The following is a 25,613-nucleotide window of genomic DNA, read 5'->3' on the forward strand; positions in this document are numbered from 1 at the left end:
CAGCTTCCCTTTAAGGATGTGTTATGCTCTTGCAAGCGCTTATTAACACACCTAGCTGTCTGGCCTATACATACTTTACAACATGCCAGCGAAATTGGGGTAACGTATATAGAGGCCAGACAGCTAGGTCTGTTAATAAGTGCCTGCAAGAACATAACACATCCTTAAGCAATTTGGCAGTTTACTACCGTGGCTGCGAGAAGTGCAAAAAAAGTGTGCCGCTGTTTGGCCGTGTGAATATTTTAGGGAATGGTAAGACTAGATGTGAATGGGAAATCTTGGAAGCTTTGGAATCTTGGAATCTTGGAAGCTTTGGAGTGTTCTCGAAGGGTATAGAAAAATTAATGCATGGTAGGGTACTGTCTTTCTTTGAAAAACATAACCTGCTCCTTGACTTTCAGCACGGGTTTCGAAAGAATCGATCCACTGAAACAGCATTACTGACTCAAAAAGAAATCATAATAGATATGTTTCAAAATAAGGAAATAGGTGCAGGCATATAGATAGATTTTACTAAGGCTTTTGACTTGATAAACCACAGAATTTTACTACATAAACTGGCAAGCTATGGTGTCCGAGGAAAAGCTCACGATCTTATGAAATCGTATTTGTCGAACAGAACACAATATGTTCACTTTAAAAATTTGTTGTCTTCAATACAAAATATTTATGCAGGAGTCCCCCAAGGAAGCATATTGGGACCGCTCTTATTTTTTATCTATATAAATGATATTGTGCAATGTGTAACTGATGGAAAGATTGTATCCTACGCTGATGACACTTCGGTGTTCATAACCGGGAGATCAGAAAATGACATTGAAGAGAAAGCAATCAAAACACTGAGTGCATTAAATACGTGGGCAAAATCAAATTGTTTGAAGATTAATTCTAAGAAGACAAAAATTATATTGTACTTTCCAAAAGGAAAGATAATTTCTAGGCCGTTGAACGTGTTCTTGAGCTCTTATACTGTTGAAATTGTAGATTCTGTTAAAATCCTTGGCGTTATATTTTCAAAGCATTTGACTTGGAATGATCATGTTGACTATATCAGATCAAAAGTGTCTTCAGCTGTCGGTGTCATGTTGCGGCTGCGCGGTATTCTTCCTGTGAAAGTTAGGCTATTGCTATACAACTCATTAGTTCTTTCTGTTTTGCAATATTGTTGTACCGTTTGGGGCACTACGGGTGTCACAAATTTATCCAAGCTTCACCTTCTTCAAAAAAGAGCTATAAGATGCATTGCTGGTGTTCCTTATTGTTCCCCCACACATGGCTTGTTTTTAAAATATGAAATCCTGCCAATCTATAGCTTATAGAATTATAGACATTTAATGATCTTTAAACGCTCTTCACACAGTGATGAACATTATATTAGTTATCTGGCAAAACTTGAGAAAAACACGCATATCCTGCAGACTAGACATAAAGAAATTTGGTTAGTGCCGACGCCTAGGGCATATTATACTGAGCAGTCTCTTTCTTATACTGTTCCAGCATTATTAAATAAATTAAACAAAGAATTGTTTGACCCTTTTCAGCATTCAAGTGATGTTATTAAGCGATTTTTTCTTAGCAAGATTACGTAATGTTGCACTCAGTTTAAACCTATACCTGTTATTATTTTTTTTTCGTTTCCCCATGACCAGTTATTTGTTTTTCTAATACCTATGTTTGTGCTGCAATGCATAGCGCTGCTTTTTACAAAGTGTTTTGTTATTTTGTTTCAGTGTTTATTTGGAAAATTGAAAATCTCTGCCTGTGTACTGTACTGCCAAGTTGATAAAGGGCGCAGGACCTCTGTCAAGCTTACGAGCTTTTAGTCCTGTCTCCTTCTCTGTCCAAGACAAAAATAAAGACTGAATTGAATTGAATTGGACATGAGAAGGAAAATTGTGTCAGTGATACATCTTTATGTTTAACCAACAAGGAACTCGCTTACCTATCAGGCAGGTAAAAGGTGATTAAAAAAACTGGCATTGATGCACAGGTCTTGGGAGCAGTACAAGTTGCGCATGGATCGCCTGTTTTCGTGCAGCAATGTACTTTTTGGGGCGATATCCATGCACATGTCTTGGGAGGAGTTGAAGATGCGCATGTGTAGGAGGTTGTGTGAGGCAATGTGAATTCCAATAAGGTAGCATTGAAAGTCCAGTGTCCGCCTGTGTCTAATGCCATTTACTTAGGTGTGCATCCTTTGTGCTTTGCACAAAGGATAGTCTCTGCCAGTCCTGGAATTGGTCTGTTTTCTTACGCTAATGAAAGATACCGAGAAAACACAGGTGACCCACCGTTTCCCTGAACCTAGTGAAATAACGCAGCATTACCCTCTGGTCCGACATAACGTCCAAATGTTAACCCTTGAACCAACCGTGAGTGGCATACCTGAGCAGGCGGGTCTGTTGGCGCTTGCGAATGGAAGGGTTCGTCTCAAAGGTGTGTGGCCGCTTGCGCTTCTTCCCTGTGGCTATGGCGGCAGCAGCAGCCACCCCAATGGGACCTGATGCAAGAATTGAAAGAAGTCACCACTGCACTGTGATTCGACCCGAATGGCTTTAATGTAGGGGTGTGCGAATATTCGAAATTTCGAATACGAATCGAATATTTTCCTTATTCGAAGCGTATTCGATTCGAGAAATGCATATTCGTAAGTTCCCGAATATTCGAGGACGGCCGAATAATGGTCGAAACGGCGAATATTCGGACAGACTGTGAATAATTTAGCAATTAACGAATTATATGCTTGCTCCACATTCTCCTAAGAACATGTTTATTCACTGAGAGCTTCACATGATCCGCTCATTATCTGTATGCTCTGCATCAAGATGGTAAGTTGGGCCAGTTGGTTGGGATTCATAGTAAGGTTCGTTACAGCGCAACACAAAAGAAGGTACCAATCGACGACACAGCGTTACACCACTGTGATCTTAAGTGCTGTAACGAACTTACTATGAATACGCACGCTCTGTCCCAGTCAATCTGCATCAGGCCGGTGAGACATGATCAGTTTCGATTTTTTTTTACCAAGCTTTATTCCAGGGCTCTTTCATAACAATATATGGTGTACTTTCGGGCTTTGTAAGTATGCGCAATAAAATATGCACCTAGAAAATGTTACCTGGACCAATGTTGTCACAGTGCATAGAGAGCCTTTACTTTCTGAACATGTTGAGCAGTCAATTTTCCTTCGCGATAATCTGCAACAAGCGTTTACTTGACAGAGCATTATCTGCAATTGCCTGAGTGCATTACCTAGAATGAGTGCCTCTTTAACCTGAAGCAGCCTCGTAAAATGCAATATTATTTTTAAAAGGGTAATAAAGCTATTGTTACCTCCGTTTTGCAATTTTTTAATACTACACATATATTCGATATTCGATTCGATATTCGAAGACAGTTTTTCGCCTTATTCGTATTCGATTCGTATTCGAAAATTTCAATATTCGCACACCCCTACTTTAATGCCATCCCTTATGCAGTGCAAGACGGAGGAACGTCACACCCCAAGTAAGTAATGGTGTGCAATTATTAGAAAATTTCAAATATTATTGTTCTTAATATTCGATTCGAAAATTAGCCATACGAAACAAATCGAATATATTGCTGGTTGTGCCGGAGCAAACATGGTTCTTGGTGTTTACTCCTATGATGCAACAAAGTGTGCCTTGTCTTGTGCTGAATTTTGCGATAACTTCACGATTCTGGCGAAATTTCGCTTGTAAAACACGCTTAGCCACTGGACGGCTAAGCATTGCAGGAAAGCCAGGCTCTCACTAGCAGGGGCCACAAGTTTGTGAACAGCGAGGATGCACTCTTTTGCAGGCCCCCTCCTCCCCCACCCCCAATTCTAAGCTTGTTGCTTGACAGGAAATGCGATGAGTGGTGACTGGCACAGGAAGTTTACAGGAAATCAATGGCATAAGTTGGCTAGAACAAACAACTAGAGGAAATTACTCAATTTTCCAAAGCTAACATGAGGCACATACATACTCTTTTAGTATAACAGATTACTGGTTTAATTTTTTTTACCAATGACAATGTAATATCAACGTTCCAACATGTTAAAATAAACAAATTCCCTAATAATTGCATGTGCATATTATTATTCGATATTCAATGCAAAGAATTTCTATTCAATTCGTATTAGAAAATTTTGATATTTGCACACCCCTACAAATAACATATTACTTTGACAAGAGGCAACAGGACCGTCTCTCTGAATCACGTTGACTTTATGATCTGCACGTAGTGCGTTAACGTCCTTGCAAGCTAGCGTTGTGATGAGACTTTCTAGCCTGCATGCGAGTGTCGATTGTCTGCTGTGGATGTGGTGTAGGTAGATGCGGCCTAGAAAGGAAGAGTCAATCGAACGCACTGACCTGCTGCTGCCAGCTGGGTGGTGACATCGTCGGCAACTGTCGAAGAGGACAGCAGGTCCGAGTCGTCGAAGGGGCTGTCGGGGCTCGAGGGCGGGTCACTGAGGTCGTCGGCTGACATCATCGAGTGACTCACCACAGCCACACTGAGCGACTGCGTCAGCTCCCCTCCATCTGCGTTCATCCTCTAGCTGGGGGCCGGTGGGAGGTGTTCGGCGACCACCTTGCCCGTCGGCTGCACCAGAGACATCTCCCGCTCAACTCTGCATCTGTTTTGCCACTCGTCGATTTCAGTTGCAAACAATATGGCACCATGGTGAGAGAAAATAATCAAGAGGTGAACTTGGTCAACCTGCCGAGAAAGCTCAGCAAAAACAGCCTGGTCGAACAATGCAGCTTACATCCGTGCTGTTGTATATCAACCGGTGGTCATCATGACAATCTGACAACTTGTTATACCCATTTACTAATACTCAGATACATGGGTACATATGAGGAAACTATTATCTCATGCAAAAGCATAAACATGACAGCCCTGGCGAAAGGGACAGAAATGTGGCAGCATGCATTTGGTCTGTGCTCCTATATTAATTGCCCGATGCCTTTCTCTTCAATAAACAGCAGCATTCATGACCAAAGCTGCATCGGTATTGTGCGGCCCAGCCCACTTTGTTCTTTTGGCGCGTTGCCACCATTTGGCCAAAATGAGTTGGCACATGGCAAAGCGTTATGCTTACGCTTCTGTGCATATTGGACTGCCTCCAGTAATGACTATCCAACCTCACCAATAACTCTCTAGGGCACGCAACAGGACACATCGTTCTGTCTTCCGTCCAGCATACACCCGCACCAATATGGCCCCAGCATGGCAACACATCACTCAGCCACTTTCTACAACTGCAATAGTTTTATGCCACCACATCTTATTTCTTTACTTAGACGATACAGACAGCTGCCTGTCGACAGCCGAAGCAGGAGTGGAACGTCTGGGAAGAGTAGCATTGACAGGCATCACTGAAACAATTGCATCCCTTCAAACACAACAGAAAGATGAATGTGCCAAAAACCAAAAAGCACATACTAAGTTAAAAGAGTCTAGTTTTTTAAAACAGTACATTGCTACAAAAAAAAGAAAAAGAAACAGGGCAGCAAGAAATTTTACTGTATAAACTTATACACTTGGCACAGATGATTACACAGCGAATAAAAGTGAGAAAACAATGGACCAGTTAGTGATCTCACGTAGGAGGAGCAGGTTCCATTCCATGGCTGTTCTAGGAAGCAATGAGCACACATCTGTGCATGGGTTCGTGACCCTAGTAGAGCACTTAACGGGCTGACTTTTTCGGCATGGGTGTGTGGCTGCAAGCTCGGCCCTGACCCATGACTGTAATGGGCATGGCCCGGACCCAAGAGAGAATGTAAGTGTAGCCGCTCTAAGAATGTGATTGCTACGGCATACTTGCCAACCTGTGAATATTAAAATTCATAAAAAACCCACAAACGCGATCCTAGAAATTTTTATGCATTTTTTACTCAAGGCACGCATCTTCTACAGGATACATGCACAATTTATCACAATTGTTTACCTTTAGATACAGCACACGTGCAGCAACAATCTTTGGAGCAGCAATAAAGTGACAAGTAGTTTTGCCAATGGTGTCTTTCGCAGCTACTTTGACGTTGCCAATTTTGCCTTGTATAGAAATTTTTGTCAATAAACCTGCACACAGCAAGTATTCTGGTGTCCATTGATCAGCAGAAGATATTCGGAAATAACTTTGGAGACAGACGAGTCAAAATTTTCACGAACATAACCTTTTGTAAAATTAGAAGCAATTTTCAGAAATTTTCAAAACAAGTCCGAATTTATAAACCCTACAAAAAAATTTGGGACAGTTGGCAGTTATGCTGTGGGGATGTATCCCAAGACATTCCACTAAAACTGCAGAGGCAATAAAACATCGCAAAAGCTTTTTCTGACAGATCTACCAAAGCTAACAACAGTACTGCTAACATAAAAAAGGCTGACAGAAGCCAAGGCTCGGTTAAAAATTTACGGCATTTTATTTAAAAGTCTTGTGTGCACTTTATGTTGTTAACACCGCTCGTTATAAGCACCTCTGAAAAGAACTGTCACTTTAGCCTGGAGGTGCGGCACTGACAGCGATGGCAAGTTGCAGTCCTGCGTCGATGCTGTTACTGCTCGACAGCGGCAATGCAAACACGCTCTTGGACATGGCTCTTATAGCAATAAAAATTTTAAAATTATACTGGGTGCAAAAGCAGCCAATATTTCAAGAGTGCACTTTTTAATTTAGGCCCGAAAATAATGACAGAGGGAAATGCACTGTAACACCCAACCCTCCCAAGCCCACAATAAAACACTTCTCATGCATAAACTGAAGGCCAACGAAGAACCCTGTGATTGCGGTTAAGGTAGAAGCCATCTATGTTACACTGCAGCAACCATAAAGCCACCATCAAAGTGTTGTCATAAATTAAAAGAGCTGAAATGACACAACTGCAATAAAATAATCCCATCAAGATTGATAAAACAGAGCAATACAAAAGGTGGTAACAGTTATGGCGTTTTTCACTGGTCGATTCGGAGCAGGATTTCTTGCTCCGCGGCAACGAATCCAAATTTCACTGGTCGATCTGGAGTGGGTTCACGCGTTCCACTGGTCGTTTCGGATCAACTCGCTCCGCCCCGGATCGCTCTCACTAGCTCCGCTGCCAAGGCGCGGATTTGTGCAGAAATAGCTCGCGTCACTTCCGTTTTCAAGCGAAATCGGTACCCTGTTGGTACGCACCAACATTCTTGTACACACAACATTGCTTTGCAAAATGGCTGCATTCGGTGCTGCTGCAGCACTTGCGTTTAGCGATGAGAGCTCGGATGACAGCGATTACGAAGTGACGTGGGTGCTGTACGAAGCCTTCTATGCACGTTGTCCATGCACAATACTTGCGGGCTCGAGATGGAAATGGCAGACTATGCGACTGCCGCGGTCAAATTACACACGGGGGACGGTGAGTTTGGTTGCCGTGGAAACGTAAGAGCAGAACTCGGGCATGGTTTCCGGAACCAGTTTGTGCGACATGTATGCAGACTTCCTATGTGTTCCCCCGCGGAGCGTTTTTGCGCTCCACTGGCCGATTCGGATTTGTCAAACCTGAGCGCTCGCTCGAGGATTTCGGCAGCCGTTCCAGATCGACCAGTGAAAAACGCCATTAGATTACAAGCAGAGTTGTTCTTCTTTATTACATTTCTGTAGAATTCTTGTTTTTTCACGAGAACAAAGTTTGTTTTTCTGTAAAAAAACAAAAAACAAGAAGAATTAGGCTAGTCTTACAATAAGACTGGGGCTAGTTCGTATCACAGCGTTCTGCTTACTGTGCTACACAAAGGACAAAAAAATGACAGGCTGAAGCAGGTGTGCGCAAACACACATGAACTTTGTCTTACAACTTATCTGACGATGATTGCCGATGGTAATGCGTTAGCACTGAATCAATATAGTGACATCATGTATTGGCACATTCTTAACGAGTTATGTACGAAGGGTGCACTGCAGAGGGATTCCCGTTTCACGCTCCCTAAGGACACCCGCCAAGATCTGGCACCACCCCCCCAGAGCCTGGGCGTGGCCTCCAAAACACATGGTGCGCATGTGAAAGCTGACAAACACATCATGCAGCAACCAGGTTCCTTTCTCGAGCTTCTTTCTGCACACACTGCGGACATTTATGTGCATGACCTCCAAAAGAGAACTGTGGCGCACCAGTGCTTGCGAACACTGAGAATTGCTCCCTCGTTTGCAAGAGGCACATAGTGACTCAAATTGGTGAGAAGTTGATTGAAGAGACGCACGTACCCAGTGCATTTGTGGCGCAGCTTGTTTATGTGTCTGGTTGCTGTCCTTGAGAAACCCTTGTGATGTGGACTCAATTCCGCTAATCATCAGAAAAAAACTTATGCAATCATTTACATTATTGTAGGGCAGCACGTTGCCAGTGGCACATACCTAGTCACTCAAGTTGGCGGCATTCATTGAAGAGCGGCACGCACCTACTGGGGCGTACCCAGTGGGCCAAGTATGTATCAAAGAGTTTCTTCGAACAGTGGTACTTATCCAGTCCCACATCTACAGTGACCCATGTTGGTGTGAAAGAGGTTTATTGAAGAGCAGCATATATGTACACAGTACCAGATACTGAGTGACCCAAGCAGGTCTGAGGGTATTTATTTTAGACCCCTTTCCTTCAGCACAGCAGCCCAATTCGCTAGCCATTCGACTACTGAATACCCAGTAACCCAGGTAGGTGGGAAAATGGTTATAGACATATAATTTTGTGCCGATACTTGCATGGGCTTTGATTTCAGAAAGCTCTTTTCCGCTGATGGCACTTTTCTTCAGCGCCTGTGTTTAAGGAGCTGGGGCTGCGGTTGGCATATGAAAATCCACGCCACCTGTGAACAGCGAAAGGTTTCACATGAAAAAATAGTATTGGTGAATCATGAGAGCTATAACCTAGCATATACGTGGCCATCACTCAGCTGGTGCATTCCTTTAACATCAACGGCCTATTGTTGGAACACATTGGTACGCAAGCATACGGCAGAGAGATGGAGCAAACGCGGGCTATCTGGGATGCCTTCGCCAGCTGCATAAAAAAGGATATGTCACCGCATATATGTGAGAGATGTGAAAAGGAATCCCACCAGCGAAAGATGAACCAGAAAAGGCACAGCAATGTGTGGTGCACAATGAAAGGACAGAGCATGTACAACTTCGTGGACTACAACTTGCACGGAACATGATGCAGATAACACACACATGTGAGAGTGCAGCACACTGTTCACAGCCGGAAAGAAGCCTTCATGGGACACACACACCCACACAAAAAACAAAAAAGTTGTTTGCCGCCGCTTGTATGGCACCGCCTCGCAAGGCGGAACAGTGCGTTAGAACCTTAGAAAGATAATGCTAGAAGTAATGATATCCGAAGGTGACCGTAGCCAGTTGGCTGAGCGAGGTGAAAGTCCACATGTGCCCCTGTTGCAATCTGTCAAGTCCCTAGAAAGAAGGTGGCGAGCGCTCATCGCCACTTTTTGTTGTCTGCTAGCCTGAGAACTTTCAGCAGCCAGACAAAAGCATCCTGGCTGGTTCTGGCAGCCTGCATGTTCATTTTACCCAGAGTAAAATTAACATGCAGTGGGCGAAGCAGCCCGAGAAAAACTAAGGTGCTCTGGCTGGCTTTGGAAGCCTGCGGGTAGCCAGAAGTGGAAAACCAAAGAGGCGCAATGATGCTGAGCGGTATCGAACCACGTCACAAGTGTTCTCAAGGACAGAAATCTGAAGCATTAGCAGGCTGTGCCACAAATGCACTGGGTACTTGCCGCTTTCAATGCCTTTCCCACCAATGCTTTAGCAAGCTGCGCCATGAATGAATGCACCTCTCCCCACTTGGGTCACTGAGTTATGCCTCTGAGTCTGTGGCAAACGAGGGGACAATTCTCAGCATTTGCAGGCAGTCTCACGTCCCACTTCTCATCTTAGAGGCCATGCGCAAACTTCTCAGCAGTGCCACTAGATGGTGCAGTGTGTCCAGAAAGAAGTGCGAAGAGCCCAGTTGCCACATGAAGAGTTTTTCAAAGTTCGCATGCATCGGCGTGCCAGGCATTTTAGAGGCCAAATGCAGGGTTTGTAAGAGCGGCATTAGATAGTGCTGAGCGTTCTTAGGCAAGCACAAAAGGAGAATCCCGCTGCAGTTCATGTCTCATAGATAACTTGTTTCGATGGTGGCAATACACTGTTGTTGCTACCCTCGAGAGTCATCGTAAGATGGATTCCGCTGCATTTGTATTGATTTTCTTCTTTACTGCGAAATTAAGTGGCACTGTGCACCTCTGCGCTGCTCTTCAACGAACCTCTTTGATGCCGACATAGGTCACCAAGGATGTGGGACTGGGTATGTCTCACCGAGTATGTCCCTTCTCCTCAGTGAACCTATTCACTTTGGTCACTGGGTATTTCCCAGTAGGCATGTGCCGCTCTTCAATGACAGTTTTTGACACCAACTTGGGTAACTAGGGATGTGCCACTGGCCATGTGCAGCTCTACAATGACAAAAAAGATTTATTTAATATCTCCGAAACTTGGCGGAATGAAATATGCGCTGTTGAAGACAGAGAGTAACATCAATTGGAAGCAGATTACAGATCGTTCAACTGATCAAGATGGCACTGGCATGAGCCGTTCGTGTCACACATTTTCAACCTATTCTTTCTTCTCAATTTTCAACACACTCCTGTGGCCACATTGCATGTGCGCTCGGCCCTGCTGGCTGTTCAACAGCAGTAACAGGAAGGACTGTGCAATACTGTCTTACCAGGAAATGCTTCAACGGAACAGCTGATCTTCCATGTTTTAGACGGCATGTTCACACCCAAAACGACAAGACGGACACACACAGGCGCTAACTTCCAAGTTGGAAGTTGGCGCTAACTTCCACTGTTAGAAGTTAGTGCCTGTGTGTGTCTGTTTTCTCTTCTATGTCCTTGTGCTATTTGCACTATACGAAAAAACTACACTGGAAGACAGCTCATTCGTTGGCACCCCACATGGACATTGTATCTACACTGGAGCTCTGAGATTGCACAAGTCATGCCCAGGAGCCACGCATTAGGTCATGCTTCACTCGCAGCGAGCAGTAATTGTGGCGTTTTTTTTTTTTTCCAGCATCGAAAACAGCTACTTCTGCCAGCTTTTTATTGCTTCCACTCACGGGGCTTTTCTATACTGCCATTATTGTCTTAAGCTAGGCTGCCAGAGTAACATCACCATAAGCTGAGAAGGCCTGGCAACCATGGCTTGCTGCTGCTATTTGGTGCCGCAGTTCTACAACATGGGAGAGCGAAATGTTGAATCATGAGGCAGCAACTCATGAGGCAGCCTCCAAGAAAATTCAAGTCGAGAGCTACTCCCGTTTTACTTGTACTTTGAGGTTTCTGCTACCGATGAAGTGGGTTTTGTGTGCGTTAATTATGATAATCCTTTCGCTCTTAGTTCTCGGACTTGCTGAAGAAGCGAAAATGGTGGCCTTGAGAGAGTGTTGCAGGGGTCCTCTAGGCATCAGCGATACAAGACAGCTTCAACCAATGGCGTGTTTTTCTATTAAGTAGCACAGCGCAAACTCTTGGTTAGCATTTTCAGAATAATTTTGCTTACTGCAAGAGAAGGCTGCTGTAATCTTTAAAGTGACCACATTTTCTGCAACTTAGGCATAACACATTTGTGCAAGGACAACTGGGACCAGTGAGGGACTCATTACAAGACTGCTGCTAAAACCATCTACTACAGCAAATCTGAGACCCACAAAGCTTACTTGCATCTTAAGCATCCTCCACATTTATCCTGATGAGAGAATGTGCATTGTCAACCAGAAAAAGCAGCAGGAGCTTTAATAAGCAGTTCGTGCTACAATATGTTAAAGGGACACTAAAGGTTACCAGAAAGTCAAGTTAAAGTGGTAGAGCAATGTTCTAGAACGTCTAAGGCGTCAATATAATCGCGAACAGAGCTTTAGTAACCGAGAAATTGAGGTAAATGCATGACACGATTTGAGACCCCCCAGCGACATTCCGGTACTAAACCGATGACGAAAGGTCTCCCCGTAATTTATGTTACTAATACTCCACTACTCGTATTAAAAATATCATTTCATTCGATTATAAGACGGAAGAAAATGCTACTTGTCTACGTCTACTCGATTCTAACAAAAAATAAGATTTTGACGTTACCCTTCAGTAGTATGGGTGGTCGAAAGGTTTCGTTTTCGCTCGACTCTGCGCGCATGACTCTGCGCCGCGCACGCTTTGGAGTTTCAGTACTTTCGTTATCGCGTCGTGCTGTGAGGGTTTTGCTGGCTCGCGAAACTTTCATTTGGAACAAGCAGCGAGAATGCCACGTCCATGTGATGTCGTGGGAAGCCCTCGTTGCTTTCCCGCTCCGGAGAGCCGGTGTCGAGGCCGCCGTCTTAGTACGCAACGACGCCGGCAGTGCGAGCCCCCAGCAGCAGGTCGCGCTCATCGGTGCTCAAATCGCTGAAGTTGAGCCCACCATCGCGAGCCAATCTGTCGGTGTCAGGATCCATTGCGACGAGCGTCGAAGTTTGCGTCATAAAATGAAGTACCAGCTTATGGGCGTCTTGCGCTGGAGCTTGAGGTATAGTAGCGGCGCCTGGTGGCGGTGCGGGAAACGACATCTGGGTCGGCTGTGGCGAAGCACGTTTCTAGGCCGAGTTTTGCGTCGATTCGCACTTTTTTATGCCCTGTTGCGAGTGCGGAAAGGCTCGTCACTTCTCACAGACCACGCCGACCACGCTGCGAGCTCGCCGCAGCCTATAGTTTAACGAAAACGGACTTTCCGTGTGCCGTGGGACGTAATGTGGGACGTAATTAGCTTCTCCTTCCGCTAGCCACCATACTCCCGCTTTCGCTCTGCTGTCGGCTCTGTCTTGGCTCTGTTTCTGGCCGCGCGTTTGCGTTTTGCGCAGAAAAGCCGTAGCGCTGTCTGCGGACGCCGTTATACTCACCGATGGCGCAACGTCACTATGAGACCATGATGTCAGTTCTCCTCGATCGGAGGGCGGGCGATTTGAACTGCGCTAGAGGTACGCGGACGCTTCAGAACGCATTTTCTCTTAAAATAAGTCTCTCCTTGCCACGAAACAAGCGTTTCGAGGTTTCTGTGATGGTATTTCAACAGTCCACGTTGACTTAATAGTAACCTTTAGTGTCCCTTTAACATGCATCATTTACAAATCTGTCAGAGAATATAATAATGCCGCGGTACGACATGGACAGCAGACAGGGAGACGTTCAAGAACAACAGGACAGCCTGTTCAAAAACAAACGGAACCGAGGCACATCTTCTTCGTCCTCACCTAATCTCAGCCACCCACTAGACGGAGTCCGTTAATGCCCCCATCGTCGTCTTCCAAGTAGAATACACGCGTCATTTGTCCCTCCCTAGAAGAGCATCGCCCCGATGCTAAACCACTAATGTCACTCGCGGAAGTAAGAGTCTCTGGCATAGTTATATGCTCTCATACGGCTTCATGCGGACAACGTGCACAAGTTCAGAACAATGCGTGCAGCGCCGCGTACAACTGGGACTATCGGGGACGACCTCGTACATGACATCACTGAGTCGGCACAATACTCGATATGGTCCGAAGTATCGTCTTAACAGCTTCTCGGAGAGGCCTTGTTTCCGTATGGGTGTCCAAACCCACACTCTGTCGCCGACGTCATAGATGACCATTCGACGGTTAAGATCATAGCGCCCTGCGTCGTAGTCTTGCTGCTGGCAGATCCACAAGCGTGCGAGCTGCCGAGCCTCTTCTGCGCGTTGCGTAAACACATCAGCGTCCGTATCAGTGTCGTCAAAGTGGTCATTGCATCCAACATCATTCGCTAATCCTGCCCATGAACAAGACTGAACGGAGTCATGTGCGTTGTCTTGCGCCTCTGGCAGTCGGGGTAAGTGCAAACGTGATGTTTCACGGTGGTGGCAAGTCTCGGCCAGTAGTATCTCTGCTGCACTTTGGCCAGCATTCTCGTGTAGCCTAAGTGACCAGAAGTCACCTCGTTGTGACAGGCTTCAAGTACTTCCGTACGAAGAGCTGCAGGAATGACGAGCAGACCCGGTCGAAGAAAAGTTTCGTTTGTAAAGTACTTTTGCCCGCAAGCAAAACGACAACACTCCTCTTGCAAAAACTCTAGGCGGTTTCGCAGACATGCCTTCCCGTTGTTGTTGCGCGATGGTGGATGTGTCCAGAACACAAAGAAATGCTGAGTCTTCTTCGGGTGGAGCAGACGACTCTGTTGGCGATCGAGACAGGCAGACAGCATCCGTATGTCATTTCCCCGACTTGTACTTGACAGTCATGTCAAACTCTTGCAACTGTAGGCTCCAATGCGCCAGTCGTCCCGAAGGATCTTTAAGGTTTGTCAACCTACACAGTAAATGGTGGTCGCTGATAACTGTGAAGTGGCGACCATACAAATATGGGCGAAATTTCATAACTGCCCATCCTACAGCGAGGCATTCTTTCTCAGTCGTGGAGTAATTAGCCTCTGTGCATGAGAGTGTTCTACTTCCATAGGCAAGTACTCTTTCTGTGCCCTCCTGCTGCTGCTTACGAACAGCTCCCAAGCCAACACTGCTTGCGTCAGTGTGGAGCAATGTAGGAGCGGTCTCATCAAAGTGAGCAAGCACTGGAGGTGTCTGGAGACGTTCCAGCAAGTGGTTGAATGCACCTTGCTCTTCGTCGCCCCATAATAAAGCAACGTCACCTCTCGTCAGGCGAGTTAACGGTGCCGCAATACGAGCAAAGTCTGCAATAAACAGGCGGTAATAGGCACAGAGGCTGAGGAAGCGCCTAACAGCCTTTTTGTTGGATGGTACGGGAAACTGTGCGATGGCAATTTTTTCGGGATCCGGGCGGACACCTGCGTGGCTGACGACGTGACCAAGAAACTGTAGTTCCACAAAGTCAAAGTGGCACTTCTCCGGTTTCAGGGTAAGGCCGGCGGACTGGATGGACTGCAGAACCGCTTTAAGCCGTTTGAGATGTTCCTCAACTGTTGCGGAGAACACGATGACGTCGTCAAGGTACACTAAGCAGGTTTTCCACTTCAGGCTTGAAAGCACAGTGTCCATGAGGCATTGGAACGTAGCAGGAGCTGATCACAAGCCGAAAGGCAAGACCTTAAACTCGTATAGGCCATCTGATGTCACAAAAGCAGTTTTTTCACGGTCTCTCAGGTCTACCTCGATTTGCCCATATCCGCTTTTTAAATCCATTGAGGAGAAGTAACGTGTGTGTCGAAGCCTGTCGAGTGAATCGTCTACACGGGGAAGCGGGTATACGTCTTTCTTCGTCACCTGATTTAGATTTCGGTAGTCCACACAGAAACGCAAGCTGCCGTCCGTTTTCTTGGCTAAAACTACAGGAGATGCCTAGGGACTCATTGATGGTTGGAACACGTCGTCATTAAGCATTTTTGTCACTTGCTGTTGTATGGCTTAATGCTCTCTGGGAGCAACACGATAAGAATTTTGGCGAATTATTCGGTGCTTTGTTAGAAGTGTCCGACCACCGCTGGACATAGACGCAAAGCAGTAGCTGAATTTGGCCAGTAGCGTAAGAAGCCGTTCTCGTTCATGTGGCGACAAAGCAGTGCTGACGTCAAGTACAGAAGCCGGGTCTTGTGTAGGCGTTCCTTCCGAGTAGTGAACCGCAGCCACGAACATCGGCAACACTGTCAAAATAAGCCACAGCCGTGCCCTTTGGCAGGCACCGTCGCTCTGTGCTAAAATTTGTTAGCAACACGTTCAAGCACCCTTCGGTGACACTTACGATTTCTCGTGCGGCCGAGATACCATCAGTGAACAACAATGTGGTTATTTGGTCGGCAACGCCTTCGCAATGAAATGGTACATCACATGCTACCGAAACAAGGGTACATGATCGAGGTGGGATGACAACGTCGCCTTCTGTTAGACGAAAGGAGTTGTGTTGCTGCATTAAGCAATAGACTAAACCAGGACTCTAATAAAATGTCACCATGCGATCCGGGATGTTAATCACGGCGCCATATTCTTTCAGAAAATCCATTCCAATAATCAAATCTTTACAGCACACAGGCAGAATGATGAAAGCGGCCACGAAAGAAGTATCCCCGATATTAATTCTTGAAGTACATCTTCCAGTGGGCATCAGTAATTGACTGCCTGCCTTCCTTATGTGAGGGCCCGTCCATTGTGTCTTCACTTTCTTAAGGCGGAGGATGAGTTCCTGACTCATTATAGAGAAGTCGGCACCAGTGTCGACTAATGCTGTCACTGGCTGTCCATCCACCAAAACATCAATGTCGGCACTCACAATTTCTTCGGTGTTTATCGGCTTCACAGCATTCTGCGGTGGGAGTGTTGGGGGCTTTTTATCGTCTTGCGGCGGGCCTGCAACCTTACCTCCAGAGGTCACCGCCTTCAGTTGCCCCGGCGTGCGCTGGGCGACCTTCTTCCTCGGAGGTCAGCAAAAGTACATCCATTAGGTGAAGCCATCTGACACGGAGGAGTTGGAGAAAACAACCGACAACCGAAATCGGACCTATCATTTGGCACGGATTCGTCATTCGGGTGCACTATTGGAGGTTCCCGAAAAGTAGCGTCGTCGCGGCATAGCATAGAATCGTCATTTGCACGTTGACCATAGGACCACGCACGATGAGGTCGAAATGACGTGTCGCAATGCCAGCAATTACGCGAAATATGGCCGGCGCTTCCGCAGTGAAAACAAAGTGGCCGCCTATTGATGGTGTGCCATACGACAGTTCTCCGAAACTGCGGCCGTCCCGTAGCGTCATTTTGCGGCGTTGACCAAGGGGTGGCGAACGATCGCTGCTGGTGTGACTGCAGCGGCATAACGGGTGCACGCCTCGAAGCATCCTCTTGGGGCGGCGACCAAGGAGCGGCTGTCGGAGGCTTGTGGTACGGTGGTGTGGTTGTGAAGGGTGGTCGACATCGGTCAGTGGCGGCGTAAGTCATGGGACGCTGGTGATCTTGAAGATCGGCTGCCGGGAATGGCTGCCTGATTTCGTCGCGCACCACTTCGGCAATTGATGCTACGGGTCTATTCAATGTCGGTGTCAGAATCTTTTGCACTTCCTCTCTGCAAGCTCTCTGTTCAATTCACGCAAGAAATTCTGATACTCGGCAGTCCCTGCGGCGACATTGATTGCAGTGCTGGTGGATAGTCGATTGTACTGCCTGCACTGTTGATGAAGGGCCCGCTCAATAGCCGTAGCCTCTTTGATAAAGTCAGCGACGGTGACTGGTGGATTCCGCACAAGCCCCGCGAACTCCTCTTTTACACCTCGCATGAAGTAGTGAAACTTCCTATCTTCGGTCATGTTCAGGTCAGCTCTACGAAAGAGGCGGGACATGTCTTTGGCGAACATTGTGACCGACTCATTAGGTAGTTGCACCCGTAGCTCCATCACCTGCTGGGCGCGGTTGCGTCGGTCGGCACTTGCAAAAGTATCCGTGATCTTCTGTCAAAATTCATTCCATGTTGTCAGGCTAGCTTCACGGTTCTCGTACCAAGTACGGCCACCGTCATCAAGGGCGAAATAGACGTGGGAAAGCTTTTGCTGCTCAGTCCACTGGTTAATCTGTGCGACGCGTTCATACTTGTCAAGCCAGTCTTCAATGTATTCGAAGACTGCACCGCGATAGCGATCGGGAACCAGTGGATGCAGAACGGTTACTTGTTGAGGACTGGGAAAGCAGCTGCTATGGGGTGCTTGCGGTGAGCTGGTTTCGGCCATTGCAAGATGTGTGCAACTGCTGGAGAGAAGTGGTTGAAGAGGGGAAAACTCCGGTGCAAGGCCTAGCAGTCCGCGACTAAAATGATGCACGGGTGTCGTATCTGGTGACAATGCCTCCGGGCTAGATGAATGACTCCCAAAAGGATTCCGGAGCATCAGGCGAACTCAGTACCCAGCGCCTTCACCAGTGTTGCGGTACGACGTGGACAGCAGAGAGGGAGACGTTCAAGAACAACAGGACAGCCTGTTCAAAAGCAAACGGAACCGAGGCACGTCTTCTTCGTCCTCACCTAATCTCAGCCACCCACTAGACGGAGTCTGTTAATACCCCATCGTCATTGTCTTCCAAGTAGAATACACGCGTCAATATCCTGTCTGTTCTTTAATGTAGTTTTGTCTACAATTTGCACAAATATTATTAACAGGGCATTAGTTTACAGGGTTCTAGTGTTATTGATGTGTCTGGTTAAAGTTTAGTTCCTAGACATATGTAAAGACTTGTGCAACAATTTATCCAACGGTAAATTATTAGATAAGTTTACTACTGCTATAATTAAAAGAGTTTCTGTTTACCTTAGCAAGGGACAATTTGTCAAAAACTGCTTCGCTCTAGAGCTCCCAAGCAATGAGTGTGGATAGTTGTCATTTTAATTTATGCAAACAATTAGACAAATGCAGTACCTAATGATGTTTCAATTAGACTTGCAGAGGTAGTCTACAAAATGATCATTCTTTACAGAAAGCTGTTTGAAGATTGTAGAAAGCAGCTAATGCAAGAAAAAACAATGTTTGTGCCTCCAAGCAAATAATTACAGTGTGCATTTTTTCAGCTTATCTAAAGTGGGCACCATAAATTCTCATGTAATGTCGACTACTGTCATCAATGTACGTATCGTTACGTGCAAAGATGCAGACGAGAAGCTATATAGTACAAGTCTCAGGAATGTAGCCAGGGGGAGGGGGCTTATGGGGCTTCAGTCCCTCGTTGAAATTTTTTTCGTGCTGTCATGCACCACCAACCAAAACAACCCACAACACTGGAAATCATTCTGGATTTTGCCTAGATTATCCTTTTCACACTCGAAAAGACATTTCAGAGCGAATATTGGGAAATCGGGCTGGATTTCGTGGCAACCCCAAACACCACCGGGAGTCACATAACGCAAGGAGCCCCATTCGAGCGCAAAGTTCCGAGGGCATTTTGATGGCGAGCAGGCTCGTCGCGGCATCATGCGAAGACAGCGGCATATACGGAGTGCATGGATGTCAATTCTGAAACTTTATGGTTATGATGTTCTCATGAAATTTTGATGAGAAAGGTGCATTGACATTTCCAAGGGTCCGAGGGTCCCACCACAGTTCTTTCACTTTGGGGCCCTCGTCTCTATATTTGTCATGTTGTAATTACTTCTTTTTTTGGAACCAATAAATCTGAAGCTGAATCAGTATCTATGAGAGCAGACACTGGAATGCTGTCGACTTGCACTTCAAGAAGGTTCATGTGAGTGGGCAGCGTCAGTAGAGGATGTGGCGGTGTAGGGAGCAATGTAGCGTCATATCGAGGCACTGCATCTAGTTTTCCGGCTGGGAGCGTCCGTAGGGAGTCATGGAATATGAACGATGGGGCTGAGGTGAGCGAGAGTGTCAGCGTTGGGGCGAAGACGACCATGAATTGAACTGGGGAGCTCTAGGTTGGGTGCAGGAGTTTCAGTAGCAGCCTTATTGGACCCTGCAGTACAGGGGCAAGGGCCGCATGGGCTAGAGTAGCCAGTATAGATGATCTGGGCCGGGGAACTCCAGCGACTGCGACAGTGGCAAAATATGTGCCCGATTCAACAACAGTGAAAACAGATGGGCCTGTCGTCAGCAGCGCGCCACTCAGATGGGTTATGAAAACGTGGTGGGTAACAAGATGTATGATGGGGGGAAGAACCTGGATGGGCATCATGGTGATGTGCCTGAGGAGATGGAGTGAAGACCCATGTTGGCGAAATGTTGGCAGAACTATGCCTAAATCAGGGAAACCGTGCCACAGGTGTGTTGGAGGAGCTGGATTCAAAGGCAGCCAGATAGGCAGCCTCAATTTCTCACCAGACAATCCGGGTAACATCACCAGTGTTATTGGAACAGGGAGAGTCAGCAGAGGGAGATGTTGCAGCGGTGTTTGGTAGACGGGCAAACTGTTGGTCGATATGTCCACTTATTGCGAGTTCCAGGCGGTGGCCCTGTTTGATAACTGTGTCCGTCATCGCCACAATGTTGAAGACGGGCAAGTTGGAGTCGTAATCAGTAATGCCTTCGTGAATGTAGGAAACCTTGTCTGTCTGTCATGTGCGTGTCAACTTTGTAGCAGAGTCAAGACGTCTTGAATGTACATGACATAAGGCTCCATGGACGTCTGCTGTGGTTGAATAATGCCTTCTTCGCGGCATGTTGGTGACCATAAACGTTGCTGAAAAAGTCACAGCTTTTGTTTAAGCATATCCCAACTGGTGAGGTCATCTTCGTGTGTCTGGAACTATACTCGAAGTACTCGAACTATACTCGAACTATACCGAGATAAAATACAGTCGCCAACTGATTTTTCGGACTCCAAAAATTCGGACATGCTCGATTATTCGGTCTGCTTCGCAGCACCGCCATTCTCCCCATAGACCATAATGTATAACAACTGCCGCAAGTTCGGACACCTTGCAACCTCTCGTCTGATTTTTCGGACACTCCTTGAGCCAACTCCATCGAGAGCGTTATGCACAGACTTTGACCCGTGCACGGTTTGACTTGCTGACTGCCATTTTTGTTTTGAACGGAGCCTCCTTGCTGCCCCACTACTGCAAGTGGCACTACTGCAAATCCACGCTCATCATCGTTTCTGCCTGGTTCGTAGCTACAGCAGTTCTGTTTGGTCTCAGCTTAGTAAGCCATGTCAAGACAATCCAGCAGCTTATTTGTTTCTTCGTGCACGACGCTGTGTTTTTCGTTTGTGCGACTGGTGTCGGCGTAATGATGTTTGCTTTGTGTGCTGTGTCGAGGTTGCAGCGATGCAACGTGGCATACGAAAACATCGCATCAAGTGTCTAATGGCGCCGACAGTGCCCGCGCTGACTGCGCTGGGGAATGCCAGCAAGCGGGTGCCGGGAGGCCTAGGATTTGTCGCCTTCCGATGTGCTCCCTACTGACGACGAATATGTTCTACCAGTGATGCTCGCTGCAATGTTCCTTCGCCGGATCACGGCTCAGAATAAACACACGTGGCACAAATGCCGCATCGTAAGCTCGCAGTAATATTTTTGGCATGATAGACCATCACAAAGAGTTCTGGAATTCACTCTGACTAGGGGCTGAAGCACACAGCTCACACGACCTCGCCCAGTTCGAAACGCGGGCGGCCATCTTCTCCGTCGGCGGGGTCACCGGCCGTCCGACTCATGACGTTAGTTCAGAGTGCGCGCCCATTGGTGGATGCTTGTGTGCCTCCGCCTCGAGGAGTAAACACCCCCTTTTTTTCTAAAGTTGTATCCAACTATAGTTGCTATGGCAACATCTTCAAAGGGTGACTTGTTATTTGTAACAATCCCAGCCAAGAGCTGAAGCACCACTCCATGCTGTGCAATCTACTGCATCAGCTTATTTTCCATCCGACTAGTACAAGCAAGAGACATTAGACAGCAATAGGCTACACTGTATGAAGTGGCTATAAACGTCTGTGAACATATAACAGCTCTCCTGGATTGCCATCTTGTATGCGTTCTAAAAGCAGACGTTCAGTTTCGTCGCACACGATTGTGCAAGGCCGCACCGACATTGCGGCCTAGGCGAATCTAGGGCAATCGCAAGAGGTGAAACCGAACATTGACTTTTCAAACGCGTACAAGATAGCAGCCCTGGTGTCCATAACCTCAGCTGGAAGTCAGTGCAGTGTTTGGCACTTGCTTGTCCCATTCCCTTCAAATATGAAAGCAACTTGAATGCATGCAAAGGCGCTTTGTGTTTGGTCTTTGTACAATGTAAACTGGCAGAAAGCCTGGAAAAAAAAACTGCATCTGCACAACAGCGAGCGTTCCCAGGCCCCAATATTTGTCAAAACTAACCTTTGGCCAAGACTTTGGCCATTCTAAGCTGCTGGTGATTTTCTTTCCGTTATGCCACTCCTACTTTGGCCAATGCTTTGGTCAGTGGGCACGTCAGCTGGCCGCCGGTGAACAGGATGTAAAATCCGTTCTTTTGTTTCACGCAGATTTTACTAGTCAGGACAACATGTTCGGCTGGCGCATCTGAAGCAACCTGGTTCGACTCAACGGCCTTTTTCTTGAGTGGAGAATGCGCAGAAGGACCAGATGATGCGTTTCAGTAGTACGCACATGAGCTCTTGGGAAGCTTCGTCAACTGGACTGGAGCGGCACCCACTTTGACTTCCTCGGACGATGCGCCTATAAGAAGCTCAGTACCCGAGTATCCCTTCAGTGGGCACGTCAGCTGGCCGCTGGTGAACAGGATGTCAAATCCGTTCTTATATTTCACGCAGGTGAGCAATAAGTACCCATCAATGAAATCTAGAGACCGATGCATAACCCAGCAGACGTGCCCATGTCGCGTTGTCTTTTAATGCTCTGTGGTGATGTGGAATCCAATCCAGGGACCGAAACAGAAAAGATGCGTGAACTTTTTGACGGACAAAGAGGGATGCATGAAGAACTAGAGAAGCTAGAGAATAGGCTCAACAATGTTGAAGAATCAGTGGCGATTCTTAATGTCCTCGGGGCCAAAATTGTGAAATTGGAATAAAATGTGGAGCAGTTAGACAAGAAATTAAATGAGCTTGAGGATAGGAGCAGGCGGAACCATCTTCTTGTGTTCGTCGTCTCGGAACCTGCTAGAGAAACGCCAGAATTACTTGCACAGGCAGTGGTCAATGGCTTATTCCAAGATACACTAGGAGTGAAGGTATCAGCCGTAGAGCATATTCATAGAATTGGTGAACAGCACACTAACAAATCACTCCCTGTAACCTAAGAAGTGATCGACCACCGTGACAAAGTTGCTGCCCGAAGAAACTGCTATAAATTGAGGGGATAAAGCGCCTCGATCTCGAAAGATTTCTCGGCTGCCACTATAGAAGTTCGAAAGTGTCTTTGGGATAGCACCACTGACATGCGGAACAAAGGTAAAACTGGTGTACAACAAAATAAGAATTGGCACTGAACTGTATGCTTGGGACAGAGCTAGGAAGACACGAGTATCGAGCAATCAGCACCGCGAAAACAAGCACTTGCATCGTCGGCGTTGCGTGGATACAGGGGATGGGGGGGACGGACGCAATGCAATAAAGGCGGAAAAACATATTCCGGTGTCTTAATCTAAATGCCCGAGTATAGTAAGGAAAACAGCTGATTTGGAAAGTATAGTTATTGCCCAAAAACCCCATGTAATAGTCATTACAAAAACCTGCCTGCATGGTGACATAAATGACTCGGAAGTCATGCCGCATGGCTATCATAAATACCGTAAGGACAGAGATTGCGGCGGCGGCAGCGCTATCTTGTACTTGGAGCCATTGTGCGTTAAAAGACTACCGGATATTGCTGACGTGGAATGCATTTTGGTGAAAATTTACTTTGATTAATTCCGTTTGGTAATTGCCGGATTTTACCACCCCTCTAACAGTGACAGTACATTTTTCGAAGTGCTCAACAGATTCTTGTGCAATAACCACACTTCTAATATTGTGCTTACTGGTGACTTTAAAGGGACAGTAAAGTGAAAAATGTAGGGTTATGCGAATATCGAAATTTTCGAATATGAATCGAATACGAATACGGCGAAAAACTGTCTTTGAATATCGAATATATGTGTAGTATTAAAAAATTGCAAAACGAGGTAACAATAGCTTTATTACCCTTTTAAAAATAATATTGCATTTTACGAGGCTGCTTCAGGTTAAAGAGGCACTCATTATAGGTAATGCACTCAGGTAATGTCAGGTAATGCTCTGTCAGGTAAACGCTTGTTACAGATTATCGTGAAGGAAAATTGACTGCTCAACATGTTCATAAAGTAAGGGCTTTCCATGCACTGTGCCAACATTTGTCTAGGTGACATTTTCTAGGTGCATATTTTATTGCGCATACTTACAAAGCCCGAAAGTACATCATATATTTTTATGAAAGAGCCCTGGAATAAAGCTTGGCAAAAAAAAACAATTGAAACTGATCATGTCTCACGGGCCTGATGCAGATAGACTGGAACAGAGCGTACACATTCATAGTAAGGTTCGTTACAGCACTTAAGATCACAGTGCTGTAACGCTGTGTCGTCGTTTTGTACCTTCTTTTGTCCCTGTTTTGTGTAGCGCTGTAACGAACCTTACTATGAATTCCAACAAACTGGTCCAACTTGCCATCTTGATGCAGAGCGTACAGATAATGAGCGGATCATGTGAAGCTCTCAGTGAATAAACATGTTTTTAGGAGAATGTGGAGCAAGCATATAATTCGTTAATTGCTAAATTATTCACAGTCTGTCCGAATATTCGCCGTTTCGACCATTATTCGACCGTCCTCGAATATTCGGGAATTTACGAATACGCATTTCTCGAATCGAATACGCTTCGAATAAGGAAAATATTCGATTCGTATTCGAAATTTCGAATATTCGCACACCCCTAGAAAAAGGATTTCTTCTGCAACAGTAAATTACCGTTCCACAACACCAAACATACCACTTTTACAACGATAAGATGTTTGTTAAGCCAGAAAAAGCGCAAGAACGAAATACGGGTGGCGACGCCTGCTTAAGTTCCCGCACCTGGGGGCTGTGACGTGTTGGATTTTGATGGCATCTTTCTAGGGCCTACTAATTACATATAGCGGTACAGATTGACTACATTGTGTTCTAAAGGAACCAAATATTAAACAGGGCAAGTTTCAGGAACCTTTATTCAGCCAACGCGGCCCAAATACGAAAACATACTTTGGAATCCCTGACGTCATGCTGACTTACCAGTGCGAAATTCAAATACTGATACTAGGAGCTTCATTTTCTCATCTAATAAACTATTTTTTTGAAATGACTGCCTGCAGGGTTCTCAAACAATGCTTCATTAGTCTAAACTGATTTATTGTTTCGCTTTAGTGTGTCTTTAAAACTCTGTCAGTAAACTGGGATGGTGACTTCCCTGAAGCACTTTCTAGTTGCACTGAGCCACTTACAGACATTGGTTGCATCGCTTAAAACAGCTAATAAAAGCACCTACGCGAATACAAGATGACAGCCAATCAATTCTGGATCTTTTTCTTGCAAGCGACAGTATACTTGGGGCGCTATAACGTAAAGCCGTTCCAAATTTTTCTACTCCAATTCTGCAATCAGCCTTCTGCTATTGGTCAAAAACATTTTCGAACCACCCACGCTTCGCCTGTCTGTCAAACGATGTCACGAAAACGGCGATAGCTCCCCATCTGATATGACGCATACACATTGATTATGCATGACAGGACCGAACAAAAGAAATATAGTTATTTCTGATTCGATGCTTTTTCGCCATTAGCCCTCGGCTATTGGTCAAAAGTTTTCGGGCTGCACCCACTTCACCTGCAAAACCATCACAAAATCGCAAAAGCTCACCGCGTCAAAGTGACGTGTACGAGTTAAAGATGCATTAATATGCCAAACAACTGGATTTTTTCCTGAATAGCCACAGGCTGCCCCATGGAATAAAACATGGCTACCGCCATTCACTCAGGCACTGACTACTCGCACGTGCCGAGGAGCATGGGTTTAGTTGCATACAATAAAGCTTTTTTGCTTGGCCGTGTAATGTTATCGAGAAC

The 25,613-nt window shown here is 46.1% G+C and overlaps 1 protein-coding gene across 6 annotated transcripts in view; it reads right to left on the bottom strand.

The window, feature by feature from the left end:
• LOC135902242 (DNA-binding protein P3A2-like) overlaps window positions 1–25,613 on the bottom strand; it is a 206,152-nt gene that overhangs the window by 148,447 nt on the left and 32,092 nt on the right. For 4 of the 6 annotated variants that reach the window (XM_065432218.1, XM_065432216.1, XM_065432217.1 and 1 more), the window contains exons 2-3: window positions 4,380–4,611; window positions 2,386–2,500 (exon numbers count right to left, since the gene is read on the bottom strand). In XM_065432218.1, coding sequence (XP_065288290.1) covers window positions 2,386–2,500; window positions 4,380–4,560 — 296 coding nt within the window. In that variant the 5' untranslated portion in view covers window positions 4,561–4,611. Of the gene's footprint in view, window positions 1–2,385; window positions 2,501–4,379; window positions 4,612–8,749; window positions 8,854–10,314; window positions 10,504–25,613 lie in introns of those variants that run through there. The other 2 variants (XM_065432214.1, XM_065432215.1) reach the window with 2 other exon arrangements.

This window comes from Dermacentor albipictus, chromosome 6 (genome assembly GCF_038994185.2).
Source record: "Dermacentor albipictus isolate Rhodes 1998 colony chromosome 6, USDA_Dalb.pri_finalv2, whole genome shotgun sequence".
Classification (NCBI taxonomy): domain Eukaryota; kingdom Metazoa; phylum Arthropoda; class Arachnida; order Ixodida; family Ixodidae; genus Dermacentor; species Dermacentor albipictus.